Source organism: Aaosphaeria arxii, assembly GCF_010015735.1.
Source record: "Aaosphaeria arxii CBS 175.79 unplaced genomic scaffold BU24scaffold_3, whole genome shotgun sequence".
Lineage (NCBI taxonomy): Eukaryota > Fungi > Ascomycota > Dothideomycetes > Pleosporales > Aaosphaeria > Aaosphaeria arxii.
Window position 1 is genome coordinate 4261966 of NW_022983476.1, and position 27136 is coordinate 4289101.

Genomic DNA, 27136 nt, shown 5'->3' on the forward strand with positions numbered 1-27136 from the left:
TTATTACCTCTTGCGTATGTCACATACGAATCCATCTCGGCAGAATGTCTACGGCGTCTATTCTTCAACAGTACACATCACGGACTACTTGGGTAAGGTCGCCATCAAGAAAGCAGGATGGCAGAACCCGCGCGGGGGCCACAACGTCCCTCGTAGGGAGACGAGTGGGTGCGAAGTAAAGATAGACCGTGTGAAACTATTGATCCTGAGGTCTGAAACGCAGGCGGAGGTGTGCCTACGATGAATGGCGAATCCAGAGTTGGAGACAACCGCCCATCGATGAGATATCTTGGCCGGGGGTCCGAGCGCCCAACCGCGGCTAGCTTAATCCTTACAACCATCTCGACTTCAAGATTCAAGCTCCCAAAGCCACTGCGCCGCAATAATTTGTGAACGCCGTGCATGTTGTCGGTGAAGGCCCACTGATCTATGCTAGTGACTTCCTAAATCTATCGTTCAGCTCTTTAGCTTTTTCCTACAAGCGATTAGCGGTTTTATACGCCTCAGCGGCAACCGCCTTACCCTCCGTTGCCTAGCAGAAAAGTGTCCAAGGTCGCATACACGATCCCGTTTATAGCTTTGAGCTCATAAACAACCAATTGGAACCTCAGTATCCGACGTACCGAGCCGATACCATGGCAGGAGGAGACAGACACGGAAGCAGAGAGCTATCACCATGGAGCGCCAGACAAGCTCTGACCGCGGGCAAAGGTCCCAACGACGGACAGACCTCACGTCGAAGGAGTAGAAGCAGAGAAGCAAACACAGGATGGGGGACTCAAGAAAACCGAGAGGACCGCACCAGACCACCAAAACACAGATCTCGCAGTCGATCTCCCCCTCGGAAACCCAGGGATGCGCCGCAGGACCCATCCACAACAGAACCTAGAACGAGACCCGACTCCGACAACCAACGACGCAACCGCGACACCTCCCCAGAACCCTACCGCCCCTCACGCGAGCGCGAGCGCGAACGAGGCCAAAGACGAGACAACGGCTCCCGAGACCGCAGGCGGGACCGCTCGAGGGACCGCCGAAGGCGAGATGACTCCCGTCGCGATCGGTCGCGCTCGAAGGACCGACGTCGACGGCGGACAGACGACCGCTCCGGCTCGCGAGACCACAAACGCCGTCGTCGCTCCCCATCCGCGGGCTCTGCGTCCCCGCACCCACGCTCGCGCAAGGCGCTCCCGTCGCAGGAGGTCTCGTTCCGCGGGCTGGACGACTCCGCGCAGCCGCCTACCAAGTACGGCGGCGCGCCGCCCGAGCGCGAGAAACCGAACTTCAAGACGACGGGCCTCCTCGCGAAAGAGGCGAATAGAGTGGAGGGCACCAAGATCTCGCTCAAGTACCACGAGCCGCCTGAGGCGCGCAAGCCTCCTCCGTCTGCCCCGTGGACCATCTCCATCTTCAAGGGCGACGAGTACCTGGGCAAGGTCGATTTGGGCACGCAGAGTTGCTGGCTGTTGGGTCGGGCGAGGGAGGTCGCGGACATTGTGCTGGAGCACCCGAGCGCGAGCCAGCAACACGCCGCGATACAGTTTCGGTACATCTCCAAGACGGTCGAGGACGAGTACGGAGTCAAGAAGGTCAAGGGCAAGGTGAAGCCGTATATCATCGATTTGGAAAGTAGTAATGGGACGGAGTTGAACGACGAGGACATCGAGGCGGGTCGGTATTTCGAATTGAGGGATAAGGATATCTTGAGATTCGCTGGCAGTGAGAGGGAGTACGTGGTCATGCTACCGCCGAAGGATTAAAGCAGCATCACAAACCAGTGTCACGAATCAATCAATGTTTTCTGACACGATTTTCCAGAGCCAAAACAAAGGATTTGTACACTTGTAGATATTATACACGTTTTCTGAGAAATGGACCAGATTTACGCCGTGGAAAAAAACACCGGCCAGTACCTACCCCTTATGTTCGTTTCCTTTCCCCCCAAAAAACCCAAGTGACTATTTTCTCATTCTTATTCTAATGGCGAAGCATCATTCCTACGCGAAGTACCTAGGCTCGTTGAACACATGGTAGGCGTGTCCTCTGACACCCTGGCCGCGGAACAGCGCTGGGAACCTCAACCCTGGAGGAACCTGCTCCTCGGGGATGAAGTCGTTCGTGCCCTCCGGCTGGTCGACGACGAACTTGGCAGCCTGTGATAGATATACGTTAGCAAATCGAAAATCCTTAACATACTCTTCCCACTCTGTAGCAACGGGCTGAGAGGGAAAGGGTGAGTGAATGATACGTACCTGAATCTCAGTGTCTGTGATTGTGCTCCTGCTGACACGGGCGTAACCCGTCCTCTTGAGTCCCTTGTAGAGAATGTACTCGCACCATCTGTCCCAATCGCTGGGGTCGACGTCGCGCATGCCGCTCTTCTCGCCAACGTAGGTGTTGTAGTTGCCCTGGCCTGGCTTCGTGACGAGGTAGCTGAGAAGGATCGAGGGGCGGGGTGTCTCCTTCATGAGCTTCGCGAGGTATTCGGACTGGAGGCGGCGGTCCTCGGGATCTTCTTCTTGTCCAGAGTGGAAGACGAAGACGTCGACGTAGCGGCCGTACATGTCCAGCGTGGCGTGGATGGCAGGCGCAAGTTCGCCAACCGGCGAAGGGAGGAGGTGGTGAGTGGAGTTGACGATGGGGAACTTGGAAAGGAGTGCAGAGCCCCAGGTGTGTTTGTTGGGTCCGGGGCCGAAGTCAACGTACATGCCGAGATCCTCAGCAAGGAATTGGGTGGTGTCTCGGTTGCCCATGATGATTCGCTGGAGATCAGATTCGAGCAGGCCGACGACATCGAGTTCGAGCTCTTTGATGACGTCGCGCATACGGTGCTCGGAGCTCCACATGTCGTTGTCGAGAGAGAAGTGGATGGTCCAGATACCGGCTGTGACCGACTTCTCTTCGGGATGGTAAGGGGTGTAATTGTACGATGGGAAGCGGAGGTATGCAATTGCAGTTGCCAAGAGCTCGAGACCGAGGAGAATGTATAGGTAGTAGGATCGCTGTCTGCCGGCAGCTGGGTTTGGCTTGCCCTTGTATTTCTTGATGGTTGGTGCGCTGGGTTGGGCACTGAGAGAGAAGACGCCGCAGCCCATGAAGAGCATCATAGCAGTCATAACCCAATCGGTGTGCTCGCGCATGAGGGGACCTCCAGGAACGAAAGCATAGGCAACTACCCATACGTGGGCAAGCACAAGGATGTTGTAAATGAGGAAACCCAGACCGAAAGTAGTGGCTGGTGAGTGACGGGCGGCATGGGCAATGAAGACAGGGGCTGCAGCCATGACGTAGACAGTGAGTGTAAGAGCACCATAGTATCCTGTCCAGTGGCTAGTAGTAGTCAGAACGGCGGCACCAATGGAACCGATTCCGTAGAGGACCCAGGAGCGGGCAAGGGAAGGCGCAAAAAGACCAAGAACGAGACCAGCTCCCATTGCCAGAAGAGTCCATGCGCCGTGGGGAACAGCAAGTGGGCCACGAACAGGGTAGCCCTCCCAGACCCAGAGAATCATTGTGCTTGAATCCGATAGTAAGGAATGCATCGCAAAGAACAGACCAGCAAGTCCCAGTCCAGCGAGGGCTGGCGATCCTTTGGTGGGGCCAGGAGCGGGAGAGTCAGCTCCAGAGCTTGCGGTAGCCCTAGTTGACCTCAGGATGGCAAGAACGGCGAGAGCGAAGCCAAGTTTGTTCCAGCCACCGTTTGCTGCATGCATGACGGGCCAGACGGGGTTGTTTGTCCAGAAGGAGAATTTGGCGACGCTGGAAGCGAGAAGACCAAGAGAGAACGCAGAGATACGGGCCTCGAGACGATGTGGCTGAGACCGTTCTGCAAAGAAGGTGGCCGACCAACCAAGACAAGCCATCCATACACCAAAGCCAACGGAGAAGAGACGATTCTCTGGGGATTTGGCGAGGAATGCGAGCATACCAGAGAGTGATAGAAGATGGACGATGCGCACATGGCGGACAACAAGGAAACGAAGTGACCTGATGCCGAGCAAGAACGGCGAAACGGTGCACATAACAAGCACCTCATAACCGGAAATACCCATATGCCAGAGTGGGAAATCTGTTCACATTAGCTCAAACCCAAGCCTCGTCGAATTGAACATACACCAGACGCAAAGACCCAGGGAGGTCAACATGGACCAGAAGACGAACTACAACAAGTAAGCATAGCTCAAGGCTTTTGGATGAAGGTCATAGTACCCCATTGTAGACATCAGCAGCGGCGTCGAAGACACCGACCCAGGAAAAGCCACTAGCAAAGACTTGGGCAACTTCCTTCTCCCTTCTGCGAGAAAGTTAGAGGCACAGTTCAATTACAGTCAAGTGGACACGTACTCTTTCTCCAACACAGCATCGGCGACAGCTTTGTTACCCGCTCTATATGGACACAGAAGATCAGATATTGTTCGTATATCGGTTGAATTTCGTGATAGCCTGACTATCTACTTTGGTAGCCAAGGGACATACCCGCGAGTGATGCCACGAACGTCCTTCACAACAATCTCCAAGTTCGAGAATTCAATAAAAGTAACGGCGTCGAAGGCTACATCCAGTAAAACCAGGGACCATTCGAAAAAGGCATAGGTGGTGTAAGCTGTGACTGTCAGTGTGCGCCATAAAGCAAGGTAGCTAGCCTATCATACCTCCAGCAACTCGGTGCACCTTGTGTTGGATGAAGAAATAGATCAATGGCACCAATGTGCCGAAGAAGCTGCCAGCAAAGATCTTCCTGTATTTCAGAGCGGTGGGATTTGTGGGACTAAGTGCAAGAACTCCGAGAGTCCATGGCAGGGTCGCAACGAGGTACGAAATCATGAAGATATCATGCCAATCATGATCATCCGTCGAAGTAACGTAGGTCCAGCCGCCGCAGGTAAGTGTTCGGAAAATGCCCACGCCAGCAACGAACTTAGGCAGGGTAGCGTTCGGGCGTCGTGTGAGGATGTACCAGAGTCCGACGAGGGCGAATCGAGGACCTAGAACTGTCAGTATCAGGCTGGATCCCCGTGGTGGATGTCTTACCAGATGTAAGGGCAATAAAGAGCATAAAGACAGATCGTTCAGGGTAACGGTCGCCAATAGTGGCAGATACAGATGGAAACCATTCCTCTGGATATCCCTATAATATTGTTGGTGTTTATTCAGACTGTGATTGCTTCCTTATACTGACATAGAACTCATTTTGAACGATCTTGTGGTAATGGAGGTATCTGCGCGGCTTAGAATTGATGACGGGGTATGAGGGGTAGTAGGGGTGAAGTTACACTCCAACAATAAGAGCACCGAGAAATGCGCCTATGCAACCGTCAGTTCAAAATTCCAGTATATGTGGCTGAAGTCCTTACAATAAGCTACAGTCGTATGTGCATATGAGATCCATTTTCCGTTGAACTATTCGTGTGGAGTGAGCATTTCATAGTAGGACAGTTATGCGGAGAGCTTACTGCAGCAACTGTCTCTCCTTCCTTATATTTTGGAGCCATGATGAATGATTGAATGGGAGTGTCAATTGATCTCTCCCACCCAAAGAACGAAAAAGAAAAATTAAAGAGCGTCGAGAATTGTAGGAAATCGAAAGTTGAACACGCGTGTTCTCCTGAAATGTTTACTGAGGTGCAGCGAGCTCCGAACGGCCCGGCGCGAGCTCCGTGCCGAGGCCTTGGCTTAGATCTTGTGAACTTTTTTTGGAGCGTGAAACCAAAAAGTTCGATCTACCAAATAATCAATTTAAAGTCGACAACATGGCTGGTCCAAGTGACAAAGCGCGTTACTATCTCGAACATGGAGTCTCAGAACTCAATGAGCTTGAGCGCAAGAAGATTTTCTCGAGGGTTAGTCTTTTTGTCGCAACTTGAATCTGGCCTGCAATACTCACAAATTCTAGGAAGAGATCAGCTCAATAGCGAAAAAGCGCTCCGACTTCGAACATATAATAAATGCCAGAGGCGCATCGACCTCCGATTTCCAACGATACATCGAGTTCGAGAAGAATGTGGAGGCTCTTCGCCGGAAGCATGTGAAAAGACTAGGTGTAAAGTCGTCTGGGAGCGGACAGAAAAACATATTCTTTCTGTACAATCGCGGCGTGAAGAAGTTTTCAGGCGACCTGGAATTATGGATGCAGTATATCGAGTATGCGCGCAAAGAAAAGGCCTTCAAGAAGCTGAACGAGATTTTCACGTCCATCGTCCGTCTACACCCTGCGAAACCCGATGTCTGGATCTACGCTGCGGAGTACTACATGGATTCGCAAGCCGACATTACAAACGCTCGAAGTTACATGCAACGTGGTCTGAGATTCTGTCAAAAGTCGGAGAAAATATGGCTGGAGTACGCGAAGCTAGAGACAATCTACATCGCAAAGATTGGAGGCCGAAGGAAGGTGCTTGGTTTGGATATTGATCGCACGCAGAGCAACGCCGCAAATGGAGAAGAGGAGGATGAAAATATGATTGCATTACCGGTTGTCTCAGCAGAGGATGTGAACCCAAGCCTCGGGAAAGAAGACGGCGTGGACGAGGTTGCCTTGCAGAACATGGCGTCTGCACCGATACTGACCGGAGCTATACCAATGGCCATATTCGACGCCGCCACCAAACAGTTCCAAGGCAAACCTGCGTTTGCGGAACGATTCTTCGACATGATCGCCGAGTTCGATCAGCTATCCTGCATTGAACGAATCCTTCAACACGTGCTGGACTATCTCCTGCAGAATTATCCAAAGTCAGTTTCGACCACCATCTGCACATTTCGCATGCGACTTTTCGGCATTCACCCAAGTTCGGCCAATTTCATCTCGACTTTGCGCGATTCCTTAGAATTGCTTGCTTCTGCGATCGGACAGTATCCGGATAAACAGTCGCACATTGCAGAAGTTGCAGTCAGACAATTATTGCCTTTGTTACGTGAAGCCGAGGATTTGGATGAGCCTACTTTGAAGAAAGCATTGAGTGCCAGTCTTCGCAAGTACACCCGACTGGTCGAAGAACATGGTACAGGAGCAAGCGGTGACAGCATAGTGGATCTTGTTGAGGGTTTGGTGCAAGAGAAGAAGAGAGCCGATGCAGCGAGGCTGGTGCAAGCAAGCACAAAGCAGTGGGGCACAAACGAACGTCTCATCCAGCTGGACCGGGCCTTAAACACTTGATTTCATCCGAGACATTGAGTTTTGTGCCGACTGAATGATTTGTTGACGACAGCGGCGTCAAGGAAGGCTACATACCATTATCAAGTTCTTCGATTCGGCAGGACCTACATCTGGGCGAAGTTATGCTACGGATTTTCCATTCGAATCGCCGTCAATCGAGATTCAGTCGTCCCCTCGACTCCTTCTCGAGCTTTTTTTCGAACTATGCTGCTTCTTTCCCTTCAACCTCCGTTCATTGTCGGCCTTTTGTCTGGTAGTCCTATTAGTCTTGGCGGGAAGCATAGACTTGTGTGGGGCAATGCATACAAGCTCTTGACATGTTTTTTCTGTTCAGCAGATGTCTCGCCCGGTACAGCGGATTTCCCCGCATCGAGCACCACCTGGTGGAGTTTTGCATAACAACTATCGAGGTTGTCGTGCAGTTTGCGACTCTCGTCTGCTTGGAAGATCAAGGCATCGGTCCGTTTAGCATAATATCGGCAGGACCTGATCTCGGAATGAAGTGCGGAGGGGACATGTTTCAGTAGAGCCTCCAAGGGGACTTTAAGGGTAGCTTTAGATTCGGTTCTGTAGTGGTGGATTAGAGAACGATTAATCTGATCAAATCGGAACGGCTCGCAGTTGAAAAAAGCACAGCATAGCACCGCACAAGACAATACACGTCTTTACCAACGACGCGACACGCACCAAGGGCACTAGCTAATTACCTAAACGGTACAAAAAGTACGAGTAGTGCGGGCGGTCTCGGCATTATTTTTCGTGGGCATGACTTGTTGGACTTACTTATTTACGTTCTGACCCCCTGGCCCTGATGCTCGACTAAAGCTTATGGAGCCAACTGATTTCGGAATGGTATTTGTATGCAGCTTTTCCAGCCATTCCCGCGCGGTCTGGATCTCGTGGTCGGAGGGTCTTGCGGAGCTCGTGCTGCTGCTATACGAAGAGCGATTAGTGGTGGTATGAGGGTTTGGTCTGCTCCTATTACTCAGGACGGTGGGGGATATCCGAGAGAAGTCCCGAAGATGGAGAAGACGAGAGGATAGGGGCATGGGGGGTAACGGAAAAGAGAAAAGTGTGTGCAAATTCATCGCGATATTGTCAGAGTGATGCAACAATGCTGCTGAACATGTGGAACAAGTGGAACAGCGAAGTGGCAGGGAAGAATAGGAACAAGGTGGTAGTAGGTATGGTATGGTACTCAAAGGGTCCAGGGCGAGCAATTTCTAGCTGGATCAAAGAACCCCACCGTGTCTAATAGACTTACTCAGTAAGGACTAAAAGGAACGGATCATTATGCGAAGAGAACAAGGGCATCAACTATTGTTCTGATACATGTAACACTACATAGTACACATACACAGTATACAGTATGTAGGAATTGACAGTGCAGAATTCGGCCAAGACTAGGAAAGGTTTCTAGACAAACAAATAAGTGGGGCTTAGTCATCTACTTCTATTGAAGCTCTGAAGGGAAAATCTGCAAGCCACTATTGTCCCTTCCTCGAGGTACGTACCCGTGATCTAGTCATTATTCGAGTCCGAGTACATTACATCTTTCTTTACACCTAGTTTGTGGACCCCCAATTATTCATACGTCCCCGACTTCGACTACGCTTTGTCTTGGAAGGGAAAAGGAACTATAACTAAGGTACGGTACGTGGGTACCTAGGGCTAGGTAGTTGGTAGTTGGTACTCGATGGTAACAGTAACAATAGGGAAGAGGAAACTTCCTTTCGGTTTCGCGCAAAAAGAGTCACGACCGAAATCGTGTGCTCCTTCCCTTGGATCCAATCGTTCCTTCCTTCCCTTCCATCCCATCCCATCCCATCAATAACAATCTATTAACTAATAAGCTGTTGTTGCACCCAAACCAAACTTTCATCCGACCTCGCCACCTTTCACTGCTCCTACCTACCCTACCCTACCCTACTCGTACCTTCCTACACTACTTTTCTTCTTTCTCTCTCTACAGCCTCAACCTCTCTACTCTCGACTTCTCCTTCCCTTTCCTTCTTCATCGTCATCATCACCAGGACTCTCTCTCCTCCACACCACTCAACAACGTCAAACGACAACTTCGACATCCTCTTTTTCCTTATTCTCATCGCACATTCATCGCAAATCCATCATCCAGCCCTTTCCTTCAATCATCCCGTCATCACCAACAGCCTCCGCCTCCGTCACCACCAATTTCTCCAATACTACACCCGACGACTACCATTACATGCAAATCTGCTCTGCTGATACTTCCCTTATCGCTGGTTCTGTACCCGCCTCCCTCAGCCCTCCATCATCATCATCATCATCATCTTCATATGCTCTTCTGCCGCTGCTTAGTACGCGGTACCTTTTGACTGGACAATTGTTGCCCTGCACTGCACTGATCACCTTGCTCACATCAAAGCGTACCCCACCCCGCCCTTTGATCGCAAGTCAGATATCTACAACACCTTGACCAAACCACAGCTAGACCTACCTACACACAAGCATACACCACCAGCTACAGCTCCAACACCATCGCGCCAGTCTGAGCCCGCCCTTCTATATCCTGTTGTCGCCCGGCGGCGCGCCGTTGATGCTTTGAGTTGCAACCCTCAACCCTCTCCCCTCTGTGGCTGTTGTTGTAGAAGCGCGGCTCTGCGCGCTCTGGCCTAGCATACATGATATCCAGTCCACCACAAGAAGCAGAACACATCCGCGGCAAGACCCTCACCCCCGAGTCGCCGAAGCCCGTTCACTATCCGTCTCCTTCCAATATACCCATTCTTGAAAAGCAGATGGACCCAATGTTCAATGAGCCACCTCTCAATCTAGGCACCCCAGCCTCGTTCCAAGTTGCGTCGTACCTGTCACAGTCTCAGCAGCAAACACAATCGCCGAGCGCGCAATCGACCTCCCCCTACTACGCCGCCGAACAACACATCCCCTCTGGCTATCAGAACTCTGCACAAAGCGGTTTGGGGGCTGCTCCAGCGGGACAGGCTACTGCGACGCAGTACGGTAGCGGACACGGGTCGCAAGCTCAAGATACTTCAATCCACAATTTCTCACACAACCAGAATCAAGCTCAAGCTCAAGCTCAAGCTCCAACATCTTCCTTTAATGAAGCCACCCCTGCGTCTGTCCAAGACAACCGGCCTGCATACCCTCAAACTCATGATCTGAACTCTTATGCAGCCCTCCAAAATGCTACGCAGCCTCCCGCGGTCTTGCCTTTCCCAGGTGGTGCAAATTACCAGGGCTTGTTAGACTCTTGGAACGCGGCGGCTGCAGCTGCGGCGGCGAACAACAATGCCACTGCTCCTCCTCATAACCCTATACCCTCCCCAACCCAGGGTCAGCCGCCCGTTTCCACAATACCTGCCGGCGCAAACCTTCCTCCCCGACCTCCCGCACAGGACAATGCGAGTCAAGACATAAGATCATTCCACCCCCATTCTCAGAAACCAGCTGCTGGTCAATTGCAGCCATTGGACGTTCGGGCTAGTACTGAACCCCATGCAGCTTCAAGGCTTAGTCCCAGCACGCCTGGATACGGTCGACAGTCGGTGGATAATAACGCTGGAGAGGAGAAGGCTGGAGACGAAGACAGCCGTTGGCCACCGGAGATAAACAAGCTTTATGAAGATTTCTTGAACAGTGAGAGGAAATATGTTACGGATGGGCAGTGGGATCAATTTCCGAACGGATCCCGCCTTTTCATAGGTACGTTGTACGAGCATGACTTTGGCGAAGCCAAGTATCAAAGATAATAACTAATGTTTACAGGCAACCTCCCCACTGAAAAGGTCACCAAGCGCGATATCTTCCACCGATTTTACAAGCATGGTTCACTCGCGCAAATCTCAATAAAGCAAGCATATGGATTTGTTCAGTTCTTGGAGTCTAGTTCATGTCATCGGGCATTGCAAGCGGAACAGGGCCAGGCCATTCGTGGCAGGAAGATGCGTAAGTGTTCTTATGGGGGTTTCTGCCTGTTACGTGGGCGGATCTAACATCTTTCAGATCTCGAAATTTCGAAACCTCAACGCAATACCAAGAAGGCCGATGCTCAAAACAGCGATAGGAATCAGGGTGCTCGCCGACGGTCTCGATCGCCTGATTACTCCAGGGGAGGAGGCAACAACGGTCAACCCCGAAACGTAGATCGATACAGCAGCGGTCAGAACCCTTTATCGCCGCGCGATCGCGACAACAGGCGATTTCGCGACGATTACCGTCACGGAAGATCACCTTCACCGGCGCGTGGTCGAGGCATGAGAAGTCGTGACAGGAGCCGGGAACGATACGATGGTCGGAGGAGAAGCCGATCGAGGTCGGCACGACGATACAGGAGTCCGTCTCCTCGACGTAACTACGACGATGATCTTCCCCTCCCCCATCGAGACCCTCAGCAAGTCCCAGATGTTCAGGTCCTGGTCGTCAACGAAGGACTGCATCGGTAAGTCCTACTCATTCACAAGGACATGCTACCACCTCCCGCTGGTCCTTGTGGTCCTGATGTTTTGTTTGCTAACTGGTGATCTTCAGCGACTTCATTCGCTGGGTTGAAGATGCTTTTAGGAAACAGAATCTCCGTATCGACGTTCTCATTTTGAGCCCTCGCTTGTCTGAAGCAGCTGTAGTACGAAGACAAATCATAGAAGGTGTCCTAGCGATTGTCAAACTCGATACATCCGCCATGACCAAAGGCAAGATTAACATTCAAATCTTTGATCGGAGGGGCGGCTCTGGCAGTGTTCAATTCCTTGGTAAGTGAATCCACATCATCCTGGCGTTACAGGATGTTGAGCATTGAACCCCAAACTTCGCTGAGAACGGAAATGCTGATTGTTGACTAGAATATGCCGATCTCGATCCTGACACGGCCAGTGCCCTTGTTGCAAATTCAAAAAGAACTGCCGCTCAGGCTGTTCAGGCGCCGCCACCAGCGCCCTATGGGCAGAATTATGGACAACCGCCCCCGGCCCTTCCAAACTATTTGAATAACCCCCCTGCTCCACACTTTCCTGGAGGTCAAAACGTCAATGCTGCTCTTTCGAGTCTCTCGCAATTACTTGGAGCGGTCTCCAACAATGCCGCTGGACAAGGGCAAGTAGCCCAGTCGCCAGTCGCTGGCATTACTCCAGAACTCGCACGCCTGCTCGGATCCATCACCACGCCCGTGCAGGGGCAGTCGTACACACCAAGTGCGCAACCGACTCCAACATCTTTTGCACAAGCGTTCTCCAATGCTGCATTTGCACAACCGGGTGCACCTCGTCCGCAGGATGCTCAACCAGGTCCCAATGCACAGGGACAGCCCGATATGAACGAGCTGATGGCGCAATTAGCAAAGTACCAGCGATGAGCTGTCTAGGGCTCTGGCAGTGATCTCTTTTTTTCCTTTTATGGCTTCTATCTCACCCGTAGGAGTTTGGTAGATGGATGATATGCGTGCATCAGGGCGTGTTTGAAATACTTGTTGTTACGCCACTCTTACCCCATTTGTTTGTTTTAGTCGACTTGTTTCAAAAATTCTTCCCGTACCTTTGGCGAGGCGTTTGATTTGTTGAGCACATGGATGGACAGTAGCATAAGAGCGTTATGGGTCTCGCTTCCCTGTGTAGGTACATGGGAATTGACATCGATAATGCGTTAAAGGAGTTGATGTCTTCTTCTTGCGCACTAGAGATTAGAACTTGGAGAATGTTTGGAACCAAATGAAGAAATTCTATTGATCGTATTTATTCATATTCGCCGCAGACTCCCTAAAAGACAGAGACGGCAGCTGAGGGTTGACTTTGTGCTGCGAGAAATGTCATGTTGCTACCGTTTCCGGGTTAGCGTACCGAAACGCGCTCCACGGTGTCCGATGACATCGTGGATATAATAGATCGACATTGGAAATTATTTCTCGCGTATCTCACTTTCGTCCGTCCGTCATACGTAGCATATCATTCACCCTCCCCTCCTCTTCCTCCTACTCCACTCAACTCATCTCATACACAATGAAGCCACGGCCAATGTCAAGGTTGATATCTTCATCGACACGATACTCAAAATCCCACCCAATTCTTCCCCACACCCAAAGACCCCCTTTCACCATCTCCTCGCCAGCCGTGCTCTCCGCACTCCACTGCCACCAATGGCCAACAAACCCCCAGAATCCGTCCTCAACCCCTCGCTATAGCTATAACTACAACACCCTCCGCCACGCCTCCACCTCCACCGCAACCTCCACCACCGTCCCAGCAAAGAAACCCACCCAGAACCTCACCCCGCGCGCCCAATGGAACCCCAAACTCAACCCACCGCATGAAACCTACGCCCCGCCCATTGACCTTCCCACGCGCTCCTCCTCCCAATCCTACCCAAGCTACCTCCTCGCCTGCGGCCGTGCCTACATCCAATTCTACAAGACGGGCATCAAGCACGTCCGCGTCTCCGCGCGCATCGCCAAAGCCCTGCGGCAGAAATCCGCCTCCGCGCAGCAGGACGCCAGCACGGTGCTCACGCGCGCGGAGTGGCAGACGGTCCGCCGCAGCAGGAAGGACATGCTGCGGCTGCCGGCGTTCGCGACGCTCGTGCTCCTGTTCGGAGAGTGGCTGCCCTTGCTCGCGCTGTACATCACGCCGCTGATCCCGGAGCCGTGCAGGATTCCAAAGCAGGTGGAGCGGGACATGAGGAAGGCGGAGGAGAAGAGGAGGGAGCGGTTGCGGAGGCTCGGCGTCGATGCCGCGAGGCTTGTGCAGGCTGATCGGCGGGCGGGGGCGGGCAGTGGGCAAGCGACGGGTATGATGGTGGCGCCGAGGGCGGTCAAGTTGGAGGATGTGGATAGGTTGGATCTGTACACTTTGCTTGGGATCTCGGCGAGGTTGGACACGCATTCGAGGGTGTGGGACTGGTTGTACGTGACTCCGCCTAAGCCGCTGCTGCGCTGGGGCGTGGGGAGGAAATTGGCGTATCTAAAGAAGGACGATGGGCTGATCGAGAGGGACGGCGGGTGGCAGGGATTGGGGAAGGAGGAGGTGCTACGGGCTTGTGTAGAGAGGGGTGTGGATGTTTTGAAGAAGAACGAGGGGGAGTTGAGGAAGGGATTGGCGGAGTGGTATGCTGCGGGTAAGAGGTGATGATGATTCACGACAACGGGGGCTTCCCTTTTGTTCTGTATGATTATGGTTTGTACTTTGGAGGATGGATTGGAAACATGCTGTACGAATATGGATGGACTACTACGGAAACACGATCACATTGTAGAGTGTTTGGTTATACTTGGTTATCATGAAGAGGATCTTCAAGATTAGAAGTACGTACATACGGAGCATACAACCTCAAGACTTCTAGATATATGTAATTGTACTCACGACAAGTTGCGCTTTACCAACGAAGTTCATGGCATTGCATCCCCTCACGTTGACAAACACATTCACGGAGCCAGACATACAAGCTATGCATGCTCACCAGCTTTATACCAACCACAACCCACTCCCTTCCAGCGTATTCGTGTACGTATAAGCTTCCGGCCACGAACATCCGTCCGACCATGCCATTGGCGGATCATTAAGGGATACTAGGATAGGGGATCTGTTTTATCTTGGGTGTGCCTTTGATTACTGTTGTAATTTCTCCGAGCGGGAAACGTGGGCCCAGGATCGGGGTCTGATGTTCCGGATTGGCTACCCGACCTACCAACGTCTGGACTCACTCTGCAATTGCGAATTTGAGGAATTGGTGAAATTGCATGGGCGGCACATGGAATAACAATGTGTACTAACTATGCATGTTTAATGGTTTTGGTTATAGTAGGACACGTGTGTACCGGGACCGGGTTTGTATTGGACTGGGTGTCCTTGAGCTCTGGTCTTGATCGTGTCATGCAAGGTGTGGTGGTGGTAGCTTCAGCCCTATTTGCCGACTTCCATCCATCCATCCATCCATCCATCCATCCACCTGATCCAGGGGAAACCAAAGTCTACCATCTAGGAACATTCGACCAAAACTACGATATGAAACAACTCTACAATCAAGAACAATGGACTAAACGGGACACAGATTGCCGACTGAACTGTCAGAAAGGCGCGGACCGAATACGGACATGTATCCCAAAGACCCAATAGCTCATTCGCATGAACGCCTCATTTCCCACGCCACCGCGGCGTCTGGGTCGCCTGAAAGCTGGGATGGGATGTTTGCTCATGTTTCCGCGGGCCAGCCTGGCAAGCAAAACAAACAAGCAAGCAACAAAAGCTTCCTAGGCCCTTCTGGAATTGCTCGAGTGCCCTGTGACATGAGACAAGCATCTCGGGGCGTAACCGCTTCTGTTCCTCGCCCGGTAGACTAAATCAATTCCCAAACACCCACCGACGGCAACTAGATCCTAGCTCTGTACTTTATCACCGCGACATAATTACTGCGGGTATGCTAGTAATCATGGTAATGTAGAAATCATCGTGGACAGGCATGTATGGTTAGTCTAGAATGGCCAGACATAAAACCTCCTGTCCGCTGAGCACAACGTGATTTCGTTTTCCAAGATTCTCTTCCAACCGTTCATTCACTCTTTCATTCGTTTCAAACACTGGCTCACTGAGCATCCATTCGTTTCTTACACAACACACAACATGAAGTTCTCCATTCTCGCGCTCGGGAGCGCCATCTCTGTCAACGCCGCTGTGCTGGGCCAGCGAGCAACATACGCCGTCGTCGGAAAGCCCGAGGGATTCGCAACGGGCGTCACTGGAGGAGGCAGCGCCGCATGCCAGATCCCATCCGGCATCGCCCAGTTGAAGTCCTGGCTCGCTGACAGCACGGCCCGCTGCATCGTGCTCGACAAGGAGTTCAACTTCAAGGGCAGCGAGGGAACGACCAAGGAGAAGGGCTGCCGGCCGGCCTCGAACAAGTGCCCCGGAAACGGAGGCCAGGACGCCATCAACAAGGCCAGCTGGTGCACCAACGGCAACGCTGGCGCCGGCGTCACCACCATCGACGTCACCTACGACACCGCCGGTGTCTCTGGCCTCCTCGTCGGATCCAACAAGTCCCTCATCGGCGTGGGAGCCAAGGGCGTCATCCGCGGAAAGGGCCTCCGCATCGCCAACGGCGCGAAGAACGTCATCATCCAGAACATCCACATCACCGAGCTCAACCCTCAGTACATCTGGGGTGGTGATGCCATCGCCGTCGACGGCTCTGACCTCGTCTGGGTCGGTACGTATCCCCTTTCCCCTATCCAATCCCCTCCTCCAACAACCACATTCGAGCCATCCATCCTAACACTGCCACAGACCACTGCAAGTTCTCCCTGATCGGCCGCCAAATGTTCGTCCTCGGCAACGGCGCCTCCAACCGCGTCACGCTCTCCAACAACGAGTTCGACGGCAACACCAAGTGGTCGGCCACCTGCGACGGCCGCCACTACTGGGGCATCTACCTCACCGGCTCCTCCGACCTCGTCACCATGAAGGGCAACTACATCCACCACACCTCCGGCCGCAGCCCCAAGATCGGCGGCAACACGCTCGTCCACGCGGTCAACAACTACTTCCACGACAACACGGGCCACGCATTCGACAACGGCGCCTCCGGCGGCAAGGTCGTCGCCGAGGGCAACGTCTTCCAGAACGTCAAGACACCTCTCCTCGAGAACAAGGGCCAGTTCTTCGGGTCGCCTTCCACGGGCGCGAATGCCGTCTGCTCGGCTAACTTGGGACATGCTTGCGTGCTCAACTCGTTCGGAAGCAGTGGCGCGCTTGGCGGTACTGATACCGGGTTCTTGTCGAACTTTAAGGGTAAGACGATTGCGAAGGCGAGCGCGGCTAGCACGAGCGTTGCTAGCACCGCTGGTGTTGGTAAGATCTAAGTTCGCCGAGTCGTCGTTGGCGTTGGCAGAGAGAGAGGGGGAGAGAAAGATCTGATCTACTGTATAGAGTCAGTCGAGTCGAGTGACGGACTGACGGAAAGATCGCTATAATTTTATTCTTCATGTACATACAAATAACTATTTTTATTCAATAACCTACCGGAAAAAGACGGCGGGGATTTATCATTGTCATACTTCTTCTTCTCCCTCACTCTGATCCTGACATTTATGCTGTTATGTGATGAAGATGCCGGGCAAGTAATCTCGCCAAACTTGATACTCAACACCACAAAATCTCTTCCTCATGAGTCGAGAAGAGAATAACGTTAAAAGGGGAATTGAAAGGCCTACTAGCAGTGATTCCAGGATTTGGAGGACTAAAATATATAAGTTTCTCTCATAGCGGCACTCTGAGGGGTGGTATATATTTTATATGTATAACTACTGTTTGTAGTTAAATTATAATCAAGTAGACGAAATAAAACAAAAGTTCCCCAACACCCACATCAAAATCATTGTCTCTTTTTGTTTTTAAGAAAGTCCTGATAGCATCGATGGGAATTGAAGAAAAAAATTGTATAACTCAAATATAATGGGAAAAGGCAAGCATACACATTTAGATCAACCACGACACATAGTCACGCAAAATAAACCTTGCACAACGGCCGAATCTCTCCCAAAAAAAAAGAAAAACACCTTGAAATAAATTGATGATCGATCACATCACATATTCTCCTTCCTTACCACCTCACCTACACATCTTACACAGGCAAAGCAGACGGACAGTGTTCGAGCTCCCATCCATCATTGCCGAACCAAGTGAAGTTTGATAAACAGACAGACAGTGAAAGAGACTAAACTTCCCCCCAGTCTCTCACGCAGCGCGACGATGGTATTTCATGCTCTACACGATGACTGTCTATCCTTCCCTGGACACTCAAACACAACAATCCCATAGAGCATATTCTAGAGGTATCAAACGCGCCACCAACGCACAAAAAAAACGTATGTGGATATTATTCATTACTCCCTAAACACCCCCTCCCAAGGCGCAGCAGCCAGCAGCAACGAAGGCAAAAAACCCGAGAGTAGAATAGAAAGATGGGTGTGGTACAGGTTCTGGTCGAGGGAAAGGGGCAGAGCAGAGCAGTATAGGCGTCTGACCTCATGCATATGCGTAAGTATACATTAAGTAGGTTGTTACACGTCGTATCCCTACAAATATACTGTCAGAACGAGGGAAAACACACACACGAAGAGAGACAGTTAGTGATGAGGATGACACAAGTGCTTGTTATCTTATACAATTCGAATGATTTGAATTTTCTTTTAATTAAGGTCGGTCCTAAAACAGAAGAAAAAAGAAGAAAGGAGAGAGAGAGACAGAGAGAGGAACAATTATGATAAAACACGACTACGTAAAATCCGTCCGTCTTGGGGTGAGTGTTCGCCAATGGGGAATTGGTATCATGCATTTCGCGCTTCGAGTAATATGATATATAAAAAAAGAGGAGGTTGGTGTGTGGGTGTGTGGTTGTGAGTGTGAGTGTAGACAGTTGGAAAAAGGTCGAGGTCGGTCGGTGGTATGGTTCGAGACGGACGAACAGACGGACGGGCAGGAGTAAGAGTTGCTGCTGCTATGATACTTCTTTCCTTTTCTATGTGAGAAAAAGGGGGAGAGAAAAAAAACAAAGGGAATGATGAGTAATAAATATGCAATTCGCCATGGGACATTACAAGAAAAGAAAATGCGTTTCTGTTGTGACGGCTGGGCAAAGTTGCCTCAGTTCACCCGTACAACAGTCTCTAGATGCGGCGTCCGCGGGAGATCCTTATCCCGCCCTCTATTCTGCTCCTCCTTTGGTGGTGTTGGTGGTCCCGAATTACGGTTCCTGTATCCTTGGTCTTTGGGGGGAGTGGGAGGTCGCTCTTCGCTGTTGGCGGTCCCTGAATCTTTCGGTGGAGTAGGTGGAGGCCTTTGGGGGGTGTGATCTCCTGACCTGTCCTCTGGCCGGAGGGGTGGTGCGGTAGACTGGAGATTGGTTTCTGTACTCCTCCCGCTCCTTCCGCTGCGTCCTCCTGTGCTAGATGATTCAACAGCCTCGTCTACGACTGGCAAAGTAGTACCCAGTTCACCCCGCTCTGCAGAAGGACTCCTCACAGGGTGCATGGAGCGGTCCGGAATAGACTCCTCAGATGCACCCCTGGCCCTGGATCGTTCGGCCTGTTGTTCTGCCCTCTCCATGACCCTCTCTGTCGATGCTCGCTGTTGCTGCGTTTCGTTCACACCAGACAGTTGTGGGTCGTTACCCGCTTCTGCAGCCTGCTCTCGCTTCTCTCTCTCCGCAGCCTCTTTCGTTTTCGTGTTACCGCTGATGAATTTGACGAACCGGTCGCCATATCGCTCAGGAGGAATTGCCGAGATTTGAGATTCCGTGTTGGCAAGTCCCTTGAAGAAATGTTCCATACGCTTGATCAGAGAGTACTAGCTTATGTCAGTGGGGTTTCCATAATAATCAATGCTGCTCGACTTACATGTGTTAGACAATCAATAATGCCTAGGTAATAGATCTCCTCTCCAGGTGAGTCGTCCTCGTGCGTAGCCCTGAAGCCACCGTCATCGGAATAGAAATAGAAGTTTCTCTTGGGATCCTTAGGGTCTTGCAATTCGTCTGGCATCTTGTTCGAGGATTGATCCATCGGCACGGGTTTCTGGGTCTTGATCATCTGCCTCAGCTCTTTCGCCTTTCGGGCACTTTCAAGTTTTGACGGCGTCCGCATGAGCATGCTCGGGCCTGGCTCCTCTTCCACTCCGCCCGGCTGGAATACCTGCAACGTCTTGTCTCGCAGGTTCTCCTCATTCCCCCGCTCCAAGTCGTGTATTCCGATAAGCAGGGAGTAGTCCATGATATGTAGTCGCTGGAGAAGTTTCACGTCTTTCTGCATCTGCTCGATGAATGCCTTCTTCTTCGTGGGTCCAAATTCCAAACTCGCATCCCGTCGTAACCAATTGAGGTCCTTCAGTGTTGCACGCGGGTTCTTTTCCAAATCTTCTTCCCTGAAATCTCGCCCAATCGTCGAACCCTTGAGGTCGAATGTGCGATGTATATCTCGATGTGGTGGGAACAGGTTATTCATGACGACGAAATGAATCTTGCGTCCATAGGGTATCTTAACGCGATGCAAGCCGTAGAACTGGGAAAGCAAGGTATTGGGGTTATCTCGGATGTGGTTGTAATAATCTTTGAGGATTTTTCGGAGGAATTTGTGCTCGGCGTGATGAATGGTTTTGATGATATACTTATAATCGCGGGAGAAATAAAAGAAGCTGCCACTCTTTCCCGGTGAACCGAGTTCCGAAAGAATGTATTTGCTGGTCAATGACACGAGGTAGTCGGCGGGGTCCAGTCGGAATCTGCCTCGAAGATGACGGAACACCCAGGGAGCGTAGTCCTTGAACTTGAAGTCGTACTTGGCAGAAGGTGTGAGTTCATTGCCGGTTCTGCAATTGCTCGTCAGTAAGGATGATCATTAAAAAATGGAAAGATTCAACATACATGTCGAAGGAGAACTTGTGCTTCGCATCAAAGTCGGCATCGGTAAGCTCACGATCCATCTTCGCATTGGTGCGAGACACGCAGAACCGGATGCCAGTCAACATGTTATATGCTGTCACCCAATTGACGTGATTCTGGTCCACCTTGGTGCCGACGACGACGCGATCGTCGTCCTCGTCTTCCTTTCGCTTCCGCTTGCTCGCACGCTTCTGGCGGATATGTTCTGCCCACCTAGCGGCATCTTCATCCTGGGCGACCTCGTCGAGATGCATGTCCGAGTGTATGGACCGCGTCGCCCTCCGAGCCAGAGATATCGAGCCTCTCCGCCGGGTGGGAGTGTTGGGAGAGAACCTTCCACTTGCGCTTACGACCTCGTCGTTCGATGGCAGTCCCTGGAGCTCACGGGCTCGCGTCGTCGACACCTTGGGCACCTCGAGGGTGTGACGATGCTGTAAGCGGTACGGATGCTGACTGGGTGAGGAAGTGTTGTGATTGATGGCGGGAGGTGCGGAGACGCGATAGCTTGAACCTGCGCCGGGAATCTGCAATTGGGAGTCGTGAGATGAGGGGCTCTGGGAATCGATGCTGCGTTTGACGGGTGTGGCGGGCGCGGGGCCTGTGGACGATTCCCCTTGAGCGTCTCTGGCACTGCTATCCTGGGGGTTCACGTTGCCTAACTTGACATGAGTGGTTCTGCAGCCGTGTTGTTGTTCGCTGCTTTGCACCGACGCGAAGTATCCGTCATCCCTGCTAGAAGATAGTTCGCCGGAGTTTCCGCGGCCCTCCGATGGCTTATAAGGAGTATTGGCATCCCAACTCCATTGCCTCGCCGGGTTTCCAAGGCCATCTGCGACTGTGGTATCTTTATCAGAATTGCTTCGGTGGACGCCCACACGGCCGTTGGGCATCGATTGCATCACGGGTGTACCATTGGAGGACGGCTTGCCATTCATCGGGGAAGCGTCTCCATTCGCCAGATACTCAGCATGTTCCTTCCCGAACAGCGGCTTGCCGATGGAGGTACGATAGGGCAGACTGAAGTTGGCGGGAAGGCCGTATGAGGTGTTGGGGTGCTCGTTGCCGTCTTCTACGGGCGTGGGCATCATCCGCATGTCATGGGTGGTTGCGATAAACAGCAGCGGTGACGACGCTCCGTCGGAGGGGTGCTGCAACTTGGGAGTCGTCACCGTAGCCAGCGTTGTTGCTTGTTTGTACGTCGTGATGGCTCGAGTGAGGAAAGGGTTACCAGAGGGATGGTGAGTTGTGGCGCAGAGGAGGATAGAGGCTGGGGGTTGGTAGATGGGTGAGGACGACGGTTCGAGGCGACGAAGAGGAGATGGGCGATGGCTTCGATAAGTTGGGACGATGGAATAGGGTGAGTCTGAGTAGTGTAGAGTAAATGCGATAGATTAGTAGAGGGTGAGGGTGGATGGCGTCTTCGTGGTGGTAGTGGATGGAGAGTTTGTTGTAAGAGAAACAAAGCAAGGCACAGGTACGGGCACAGGCAAAAGGCGTAGACAGAGGCAAAGTCACTGCAGAACCGACTGTCTAGTTTACTGTCTGTGTCTCTCTCTTTCACTCAACTAACTACCTTCTCTCTCTCCCTCGCTCTCTGTCTGTCCGTCCTCCGTCAGCTTTGGCGCAAGATTGGCAAAGGGTCCGTGCCGCGCCGGGTAACGGATCAATTTCGCGCTTCAACTGTAACGAAGACACCGAAGAGGCGCCAAATCCTGTCCTGGCTCCTCCTGCACTGCAACCGATCATCTAATACCCCATCCAGTATAACTAATGGTGGCACCGTCGCTGCTTGATGGCGATGATGATGACGATGGTGATGGATGGAAAAACGACAGCTTGCTACTCCTACTCTACTTTATATCTCCTTCCCTTCCTTTTGATGATCTGGATACATTCCTATTCTTCGCTGTCCTCTTCATCCTCTTCCTCATCTCCCACCGGTACGAAGCAGTTACAAGTAAACGGCAAAATAAAATGGACCCGGACGAAGGAAGAAGAGGTAGACCCACCGTCGCAACCTGGGCAACGTCAAAAGTCAATCAATCAGTCAGGGGAGGTTGAACGATCAACTAACTAACAACCAACCAACCAACTAATAATGGAGGGCGGATGAGTCTAGCGATTATTGTCATTATTCAGTTGAACTAATTTACCATAGTAACCTTATTGCCATTACACAGCAGCCCCGGAAACTGGATTGGCCTGAGTGGGAACGTCTACTTTTAGCATAGCATGGCGGATGGAAACAGTTTAACGACGTGTCGTGTCGTGCTCCTCGCTCCTCTCTAGAGTCTTCCCCCTGGCGGCGGCCCAGCTCTTAGGTTCGCCCTCAGCCACACTCTCTCGCCTACGATGTGATTGTATGCAGTCCAGAGGGGAGTTGGTACCAACACTCCGTATCCATGGCTTTTATGGCTTCTATGGCTTCCATGTCTGGGCTCTGTGGGCTAGGCTGGCCTGTTCGGACTGCCACCACTCGTTCTCTTACAGTCTTCTATTCCTTTGCCCGTTCCGTCCGTCGTCTGTCTGAATACATACATACAAAAAAAAGTCCAACCCTGCATCGAAACTTCATCTCATGCTGTACATCTGCTTTCTTCGTAAGCCGTAGGAGCACGACAGGAACTCCTTGGATACATTACCTCCATTAAGACGCAGGCGAGCTAGCGACCTCTGCAATCTCTCGCGGACCCCGGGTACTTAGACCCGCCGCACTCTCTCCGCTTTCATTTCACCTTGGGAGGGATGGATACGAGCCACTCCCTCCCAATTGGCGAGCGCCTGTCCGTGGCACAGGTCTTACATGCCCACTTACATACGGCAGAGCGAGAGAGAGGCAGATGAGAGGTGCAATAGACAGCGGCCCGCGTTCGTTTGTGTGCGGATAACGGGTCTGCAGCGCTGTAACAAGAATAGCACACATTGCAGCGATTGCACACGACCTTGAATTGCCCAATAGTCCAGATGATAATAGCCTTCAAAATCCGCCCCGATTGTCTTTACATCTAATTACGCCGTACCCAGGACAATTGCGAGAGCTCAGCCTCTGTGGGGTTCCGGGACCAGCAGCATCTCTTCACAAACGCAGTGGGACACAGCTTACCGTTTCATTTGTATCTCTCAAGAAAGGACCTGACGCATGCCGCGATCCTCGATCCATCTCTTATCTCCCTCTCCCATACATTCTCGTACCCTGACAGCCTGACTCTTACTCACCTTCCAAAACCACCACAAGCTTCTTCTTTTCCTCCATACATACTCCATACAGTCGTTCCATCCATTCAACGCGCATGCAGACACAATAACAACAACGAGAACAACAAATCCGACCATCCTGGCTCAACATTCCATCCTCACAGCCCGACCCAGTCCAATCCACCTCCCCCACAAAAAATCCAGCGCCGAACGTGTAATAATCCGCGTCATTTCACACGAACCGACGACAACGACGACGAAAATAAGCCCCGAAAAATCGAAAATACCCTAAAGTAATCAATTCGAATCCCGCAACAACAGAAAACTAGTATTTGTAGACGACCGTATCCTCCGTACACTAAACCAGTCTTGGGCGATCAACCGCCGTGGACTAATCCGCGTGATGATGGCGATGTCGATAAGTAGCAGTTGCACGCGCGCGCACACACACTCTCTCCCTCTCTCTCTTCTCCACGGCTCTGTATGTGTCGTTCATCGTCGTCCTTATCATCATAGTCAACATCATTGCCGTTGTAGAAACACCACCATGGAAACTTCCAATGGAGCATTTCCAAGCTCTCTGTGCTGGAAGGTATAGGTAGGTAGACTCCGAGTCCACTGTATCTATCCCTTGTCGACGGCGATAACGTCAATCCCTCGGTTCTTCCTGGGACTCTGAGTGAGGATCTATGCACTATGTACACATACATGTGTATACATGGATATTTATATGGCATAACACATGCCCTACGTACCTAAAAGAGAAAGGTAACAGAAGACAGGAAGGCAACATCATGTCAAGTACTAAACCACAGATCTCAGCTTACTTATCGAGGCTGAACTCAAGGGTCTGAGGAAAGATCCAGCTGATATCGACCGAGATTGTACATCACGAACTCCCAATCGTCTCCTATCGTGCCGTCCATCAACGACATCAAAAGCATCTTCGTATATCATTACTTGTTGTGCGATCCAACGCTCTTCACTAGGCCCCTAACCCAAGCAACGAAGAAACTGAAATAGAACTCGTATATACATCTACCATTTTACAACGTCTCTAGTACAATACAAACATAAACACATACATATAACAATAAGAACAACGCAATCCCGGACTTCTCACTCAAGCGGAACTCTGTGTGGAAGCATGGATCGTGCCTGGATCGTTCGTAGATCGTGGGATCGTGAGGCCCGAGGGTAAGGTCTGGACTCATATATCGAACCAGTCACTCGAATCGAATGCGCACGTGTGAACACAGGTCTACGCACTGATATCGTTGCCTTTTTACCTGCGCTTTGTAGTTATGTATAGGGAGAAATAAGGAAGATGTATAATTAGGTAGGTATTTGTGGAAGGCAGAGTACTTTACATGGACGTTCGTTCAGCCTTGGGCCAAGTGCGTGCACGATCGTTCGTTGCGAATCGGTACTCGGTTGCTCGCAGCGGCACCAAGAACAATAACAAACACGATACACACGTGCAACGACGACGCGTCGGCTTACCACCACCAACGCCCGAAAGACCTGCCGCCGATCATCACAACAAACCACAACTTTCCCGCTCCGCTATGTTCCTCCTGCTCGTTCTTCTGTTCCGTTCGTCACATATTTTGCAAGTAGATAGATAGATGGGGAGAGAAGGCAAGGTGTTGGTTTTGAAATTATGTATCGATGTTCATTTCTCGATGACGATAGCATCACGTCTACGCTACCCTGTTGTTTTTTGTTTGTTTGCTTTCCTTTCGAAAAACCCAATCGTCCTCAGCAGCGGTAGGTTTGGAGAGAACCGACGATGAGGGAGGAATTGGAGAAGAACACCCGCGTTGCGTCGCGACGCGCCGCCACCCCTCACCCGGTCGGTCGGAAAAAGAGAAAATACAAGCCCGCTCATCTTAAGCCAAACGACTCCATGAACGCCACACCCCCAGTGATGAACGAACCCAGCATGACATGATCCATAAGACAGGCAGATAGACAGAGAAGGAAGGCCCAACAGAAATAATAATCCCCACGCAGGTCGTTGAAAACACCCATACCCGCTTGACCCAACCAGCCCATAGAGAGAAACCCGGACCCACACATCGTCGATGGTGATGATATAAAAAGAGAGAATAAAGAGGGATATCACGAACAAAGCTCACGCGCCGGAGGGAGAGGACGTGGGGTGGCGTTCTCCCTACAACGCGTTCGCCAGTCAGAAGAGATCAACACGAACGGAAAGAAGAGGAATGCTCAGGCAGAGCACTTTCATGCCTCGACCTTCTTGGGTGTGGACTTCTTCGTCGCGGCGGCAGCCTTCTTCGCGGGCGCTGCCTTCTTCGTGGCAGCGGCCTTCTTAGCACCTGCCTTCGCAGGTGCCTTCTCCTTGGTGACACGTCCGGTCTTGGTCTTGGTCAACGCCTTGGACTCATCCTTAGAGGCATCATCGGCTTTCCTGGGCTTGCTGGCATTGGCCTTGGGTTTGGCGGCAGTCGCCTTCTTAGCAGCAGCAGGCTTAGCAGCGGCAGTGGCAGACTTCTCCTTCTTGGGGGCAGCAGCCTTCTTTGTGGTAGTAGCAGCCTTAGCCTTCAATCATAATGAGCAAAAGAATCACAAGGGACGCGAGGTGGACTTACGGTGGCAGCAGGCTTCTTTGCCTTGGTGGTGGTCTTCTTCTCAGACTTGGCCTCAGTCTTCTTAGCAGCAGGCTTTGCGCTCTCCTTCTTAGCAAGCTTCACGGTTCCAGATGCACCTGAACGTGACCGTTAGCGCGATAAGATAAGGTGGAGGCGGTGAACTTTACCCTTGGGGCGGAGGAAGTCACCGCTCTTCTCGCCGTTGGAGATGGCGCGGTTGACATGGCTCTTGAACATGTTGTCGGAGATTTCACCAAGGTCGTTGTTGGCCTTGATGTACTTCTGGATGGCCTGGCGGCTGTTGGGACACACAAGTCAGCAGACGTTCGACTGAAGCGCTTCGCATGGAAGCGTGACGTGGCGGTGGCATTGCCAACACGTCAGATAGATAGAGGGATGACTAACCTTGAACCATTTCGCTCCTTGAGCTATAATGCGAAGACAACGCGTCAGTAATGTTCACTCTCAGAAGCATTTGAAGGTGGACGGGGAAACTTTGGTGAGGCATGCGCCAGGTGGGGGGCAGCTCTTGGTGTCGCAAGACGAAAGCGGGGATCGCGATGCGCCGGAATGAATAAACTCACTTTGATGATAGCATCCTTGATCATATCTGCGGGAACGAGTCAGAATTGAATGGCGATCACGATAGAAGCATCGAAGGAAGAGTGCGACAAGGTGGTCATGGAATGGGTTGGTCAGAGGGGAGGACAACGTACCTTGGTAGGAAGGGTGGGAGGAGCCCGAGCCGGAGGCC

The 27136-nt window shown here is 51.7% G+C and overlaps 11 protein-coding genes across 11 annotated transcripts; 7 read left to right on the forward strand and 4 right to left on the reverse strand.

The window, feature by feature from the left end:
* The first annotated feature begins 349 nt into the window (after nucleotides 1-349).
* On the forward strand, nucleotides 350-1919 carry BU24DRAFT_421362 (SMAD/FHA domain-containing protein). Its single transcript, XM_033527708.1, has one exon. It carries the CDS (start codon nucleotides 636-638, stop codon nucleotides 1758-1760), a length of 1125 nt encoding a protein of 374 aa, XP_033386712.1. The 5' UTR covers nucleotides 350-635; the 3' UTR covers nucleotides 1761-1919.
* Nucleotides 1820-5592, reverse strand: BU24DRAFT_421363 (calcofluor white hypersensitive protein-like protein). The gene is made up of 12 exons (XM_033527709.1): nucleotides 5454-5592; nucleotides 5355-5400; nucleotides 5274-5304; nucleotides 5180-5219; nucleotides 5032-5128; nucleotides 4653-4985; nucleotides 4477-4603; nucleotides 4345-4386; nucleotides 4210-4294; nucleotides 4115-4160; nucleotides 2253-4069; nucleotides 1820-2153 (listed from the first exon to the last, which is right to left on the reverse strand). Exons 1-12 carry the CDS (start codon nucleotides 5490-5492, stop codon nucleotides 1998-2000), a joined length of 2859 nt encoding a protein of 952 aa, XP_033386713.1. The 5' UTR covers nucleotides 5493-5592; the 3' UTR covers nucleotides 1820-1997.
* Nucleotides 5593-5724: 132 nt separating this feature from the next.
* BU24DRAFT_449831 (hepatocellular carcinoma-associated antigen 66) lies at nucleotides 5725-7586 on the forward strand. Its single transcript, XM_033530977.1, has 2 exons — nucleotides 5725-5840; nucleotides 5894-7586. The coding sequence occupies exons 1-2, from the start codon at nucleotides 5751-5753 to the stop codon at nucleotides 7154-7156; spliced, it is 1353 nt and encodes a 450-aa protein (XP_033386714.1). The 5' UTR covers nucleotides 5725-5750; the 3' UTR covers nucleotides 7157-7586.
* On the reverse strand, nucleotides 7238-8509 carry BU24DRAFT_169648 (uncharacterized protein). The gene is made up of 4 exons (XM_033521484.1): nucleotides 8421-8509; nucleotides 7940-8089; nucleotides 7463-7723; nucleotides 7238-7406 (listed from the first exon to the last, which is right to left on the reverse strand). Exons 1-4 carry the CDS (start codon nucleotides 8468-8470, stop codon nucleotides 7319-7321), a joined length of 549 nt encoding a protein of 182 aa, XP_033386715.1. The 5' UTR covers nucleotides 8471-8509; the 3' UTR covers nucleotides 7238-7318.
* Nucleotides 8510-9714: 1205 nt separating this feature from the next.
* Nucleotides 9715-12586, forward strand: BU24DRAFT_169593 (uncharacterized protein). Its single transcript, XM_033521483.1, has 5 exons — nucleotides 9715-10861; nucleotides 10925-11104; nucleotides 11162-11597; nucleotides 11687-11907; nucleotides 11998-12586. Exons 1-5 carry the CDS (start codon nucleotides 9817-9819, stop codon nucleotides 12504-12506), a joined length of 2391 nt encoding a protein of 796 aa, XP_033386716.1. The 5' UTR covers nucleotides 9715-9816; the 3' UTR covers nucleotides 12507-12586.
* Nucleotides 12587-13068: 482 nt separating this feature from the next.
* BU24DRAFT_421368 (uncharacterized protein) lies at nucleotides 13069-14517 on the forward strand. Its single transcript, XM_033527710.1, has one exon. It carries the CDS (start codon nucleotides 13147-13149, stop codon nucleotides 14266-14268), a length of 1122 nt encoding a protein of 373 aa, XP_033386717.1. The 5' UTR covers nucleotides 13069-13146; the 3' UTR covers nucleotides 14269-14517.
* Nucleotides 14518-15759: 1242 nt separating this feature from the next.
* On the forward strand, nucleotides 15760-16997 carry BU24DRAFT_343035 (polysaccharide lyase family 1 protein; the record flags this gene model as incomplete). The annotated part of the gene is made up of 2 exons (XM_033523347.1): nucleotides 15760-16345; nucleotides 16423-16997. 2 exons carry the CDS (start codon nucleotides 15760-15762, stop codon nucleotides 16995-16997), a joined length of 1161 nt encoding a protein of 386 aa, XP_033386718.1.
* A 1629-nt stretch (nucleotides 16998-18626) lies between these two features.
* Nucleotides 18627-22004, reverse strand: BU24DRAFT_169716 (SAICAR synthase-like protein). Its single transcript, XM_033521486.1, has 3 exons — nucleotides 20555-22004; nucleotides 19533-20499; nucleotides 18627-19482 (listed from the first exon to the last, which is right to left on the reverse strand). Exons 1-3 carry the CDS (start codon nucleotides 21664-21666, stop codon nucleotides 18781-18783), a joined length of 2781 nt encoding a protein of 926 aa, XP_033386719.1. The 5' UTR covers nucleotides 21667-22004; the 3' UTR covers nucleotides 18627-18780.
* A 196-nt stretch (nucleotides 22005-22200) lies between these two features.
* On the forward strand, nucleotides 22201-23010 carry BU24DRAFT_421371 (uncharacterized protein). The gene has a single exon (XM_033527711.1). The coding sequence runs from the start codon at nucleotides 22343-22345 to the stop codon at nucleotides 22631-22633; it is 291 nt and encodes a 96-aa protein (XP_033386720.1). The 5' UTR covers nucleotides 22201-22342; the 3' UTR covers nucleotides 22634-23010.
* On the forward strand, nucleotides 22805-23263 carry BU24DRAFT_169721 (uncharacterized protein). The gene has a single exon (XM_033521487.1). The coding sequence runs from the start codon at nucleotides 22975-22977 to the stop codon at nucleotides 23221-23223; it is 249 nt and encodes an 82-aa protein (XP_033386721.1). The 5' UTR covers nucleotides 22805-22974; the 3' UTR covers nucleotides 23224-23263.
* A 2668-nt stretch (nucleotides 23264-25931) lies between these two features.
* BU24DRAFT_169737 (uncharacterized protein) lies at nucleotides 25932-27118 on the reverse strand. Its single transcript, XM_033521488.1, has 5 exons — nucleotides 26967-27118; nucleotides 26788-26810; nucleotides 26550-26680; nucleotides 26383-26498; nucleotides 25932-26305 (listed from the first exon to the last, which is right to left on the reverse strand). The coding sequence occupies exons 1-5, from the start codon at nucleotides 26988-26990 to the stop codon at nucleotides 26015-26017; spliced, it is 585 nt and encodes a 194-aa protein (XP_033386722.1). The 5' UTR covers nucleotides 26991-27118; the 3' UTR covers nucleotides 25932-26014.
* Nucleotides 27119-27136: the final 18 nt, after the last annotated feature.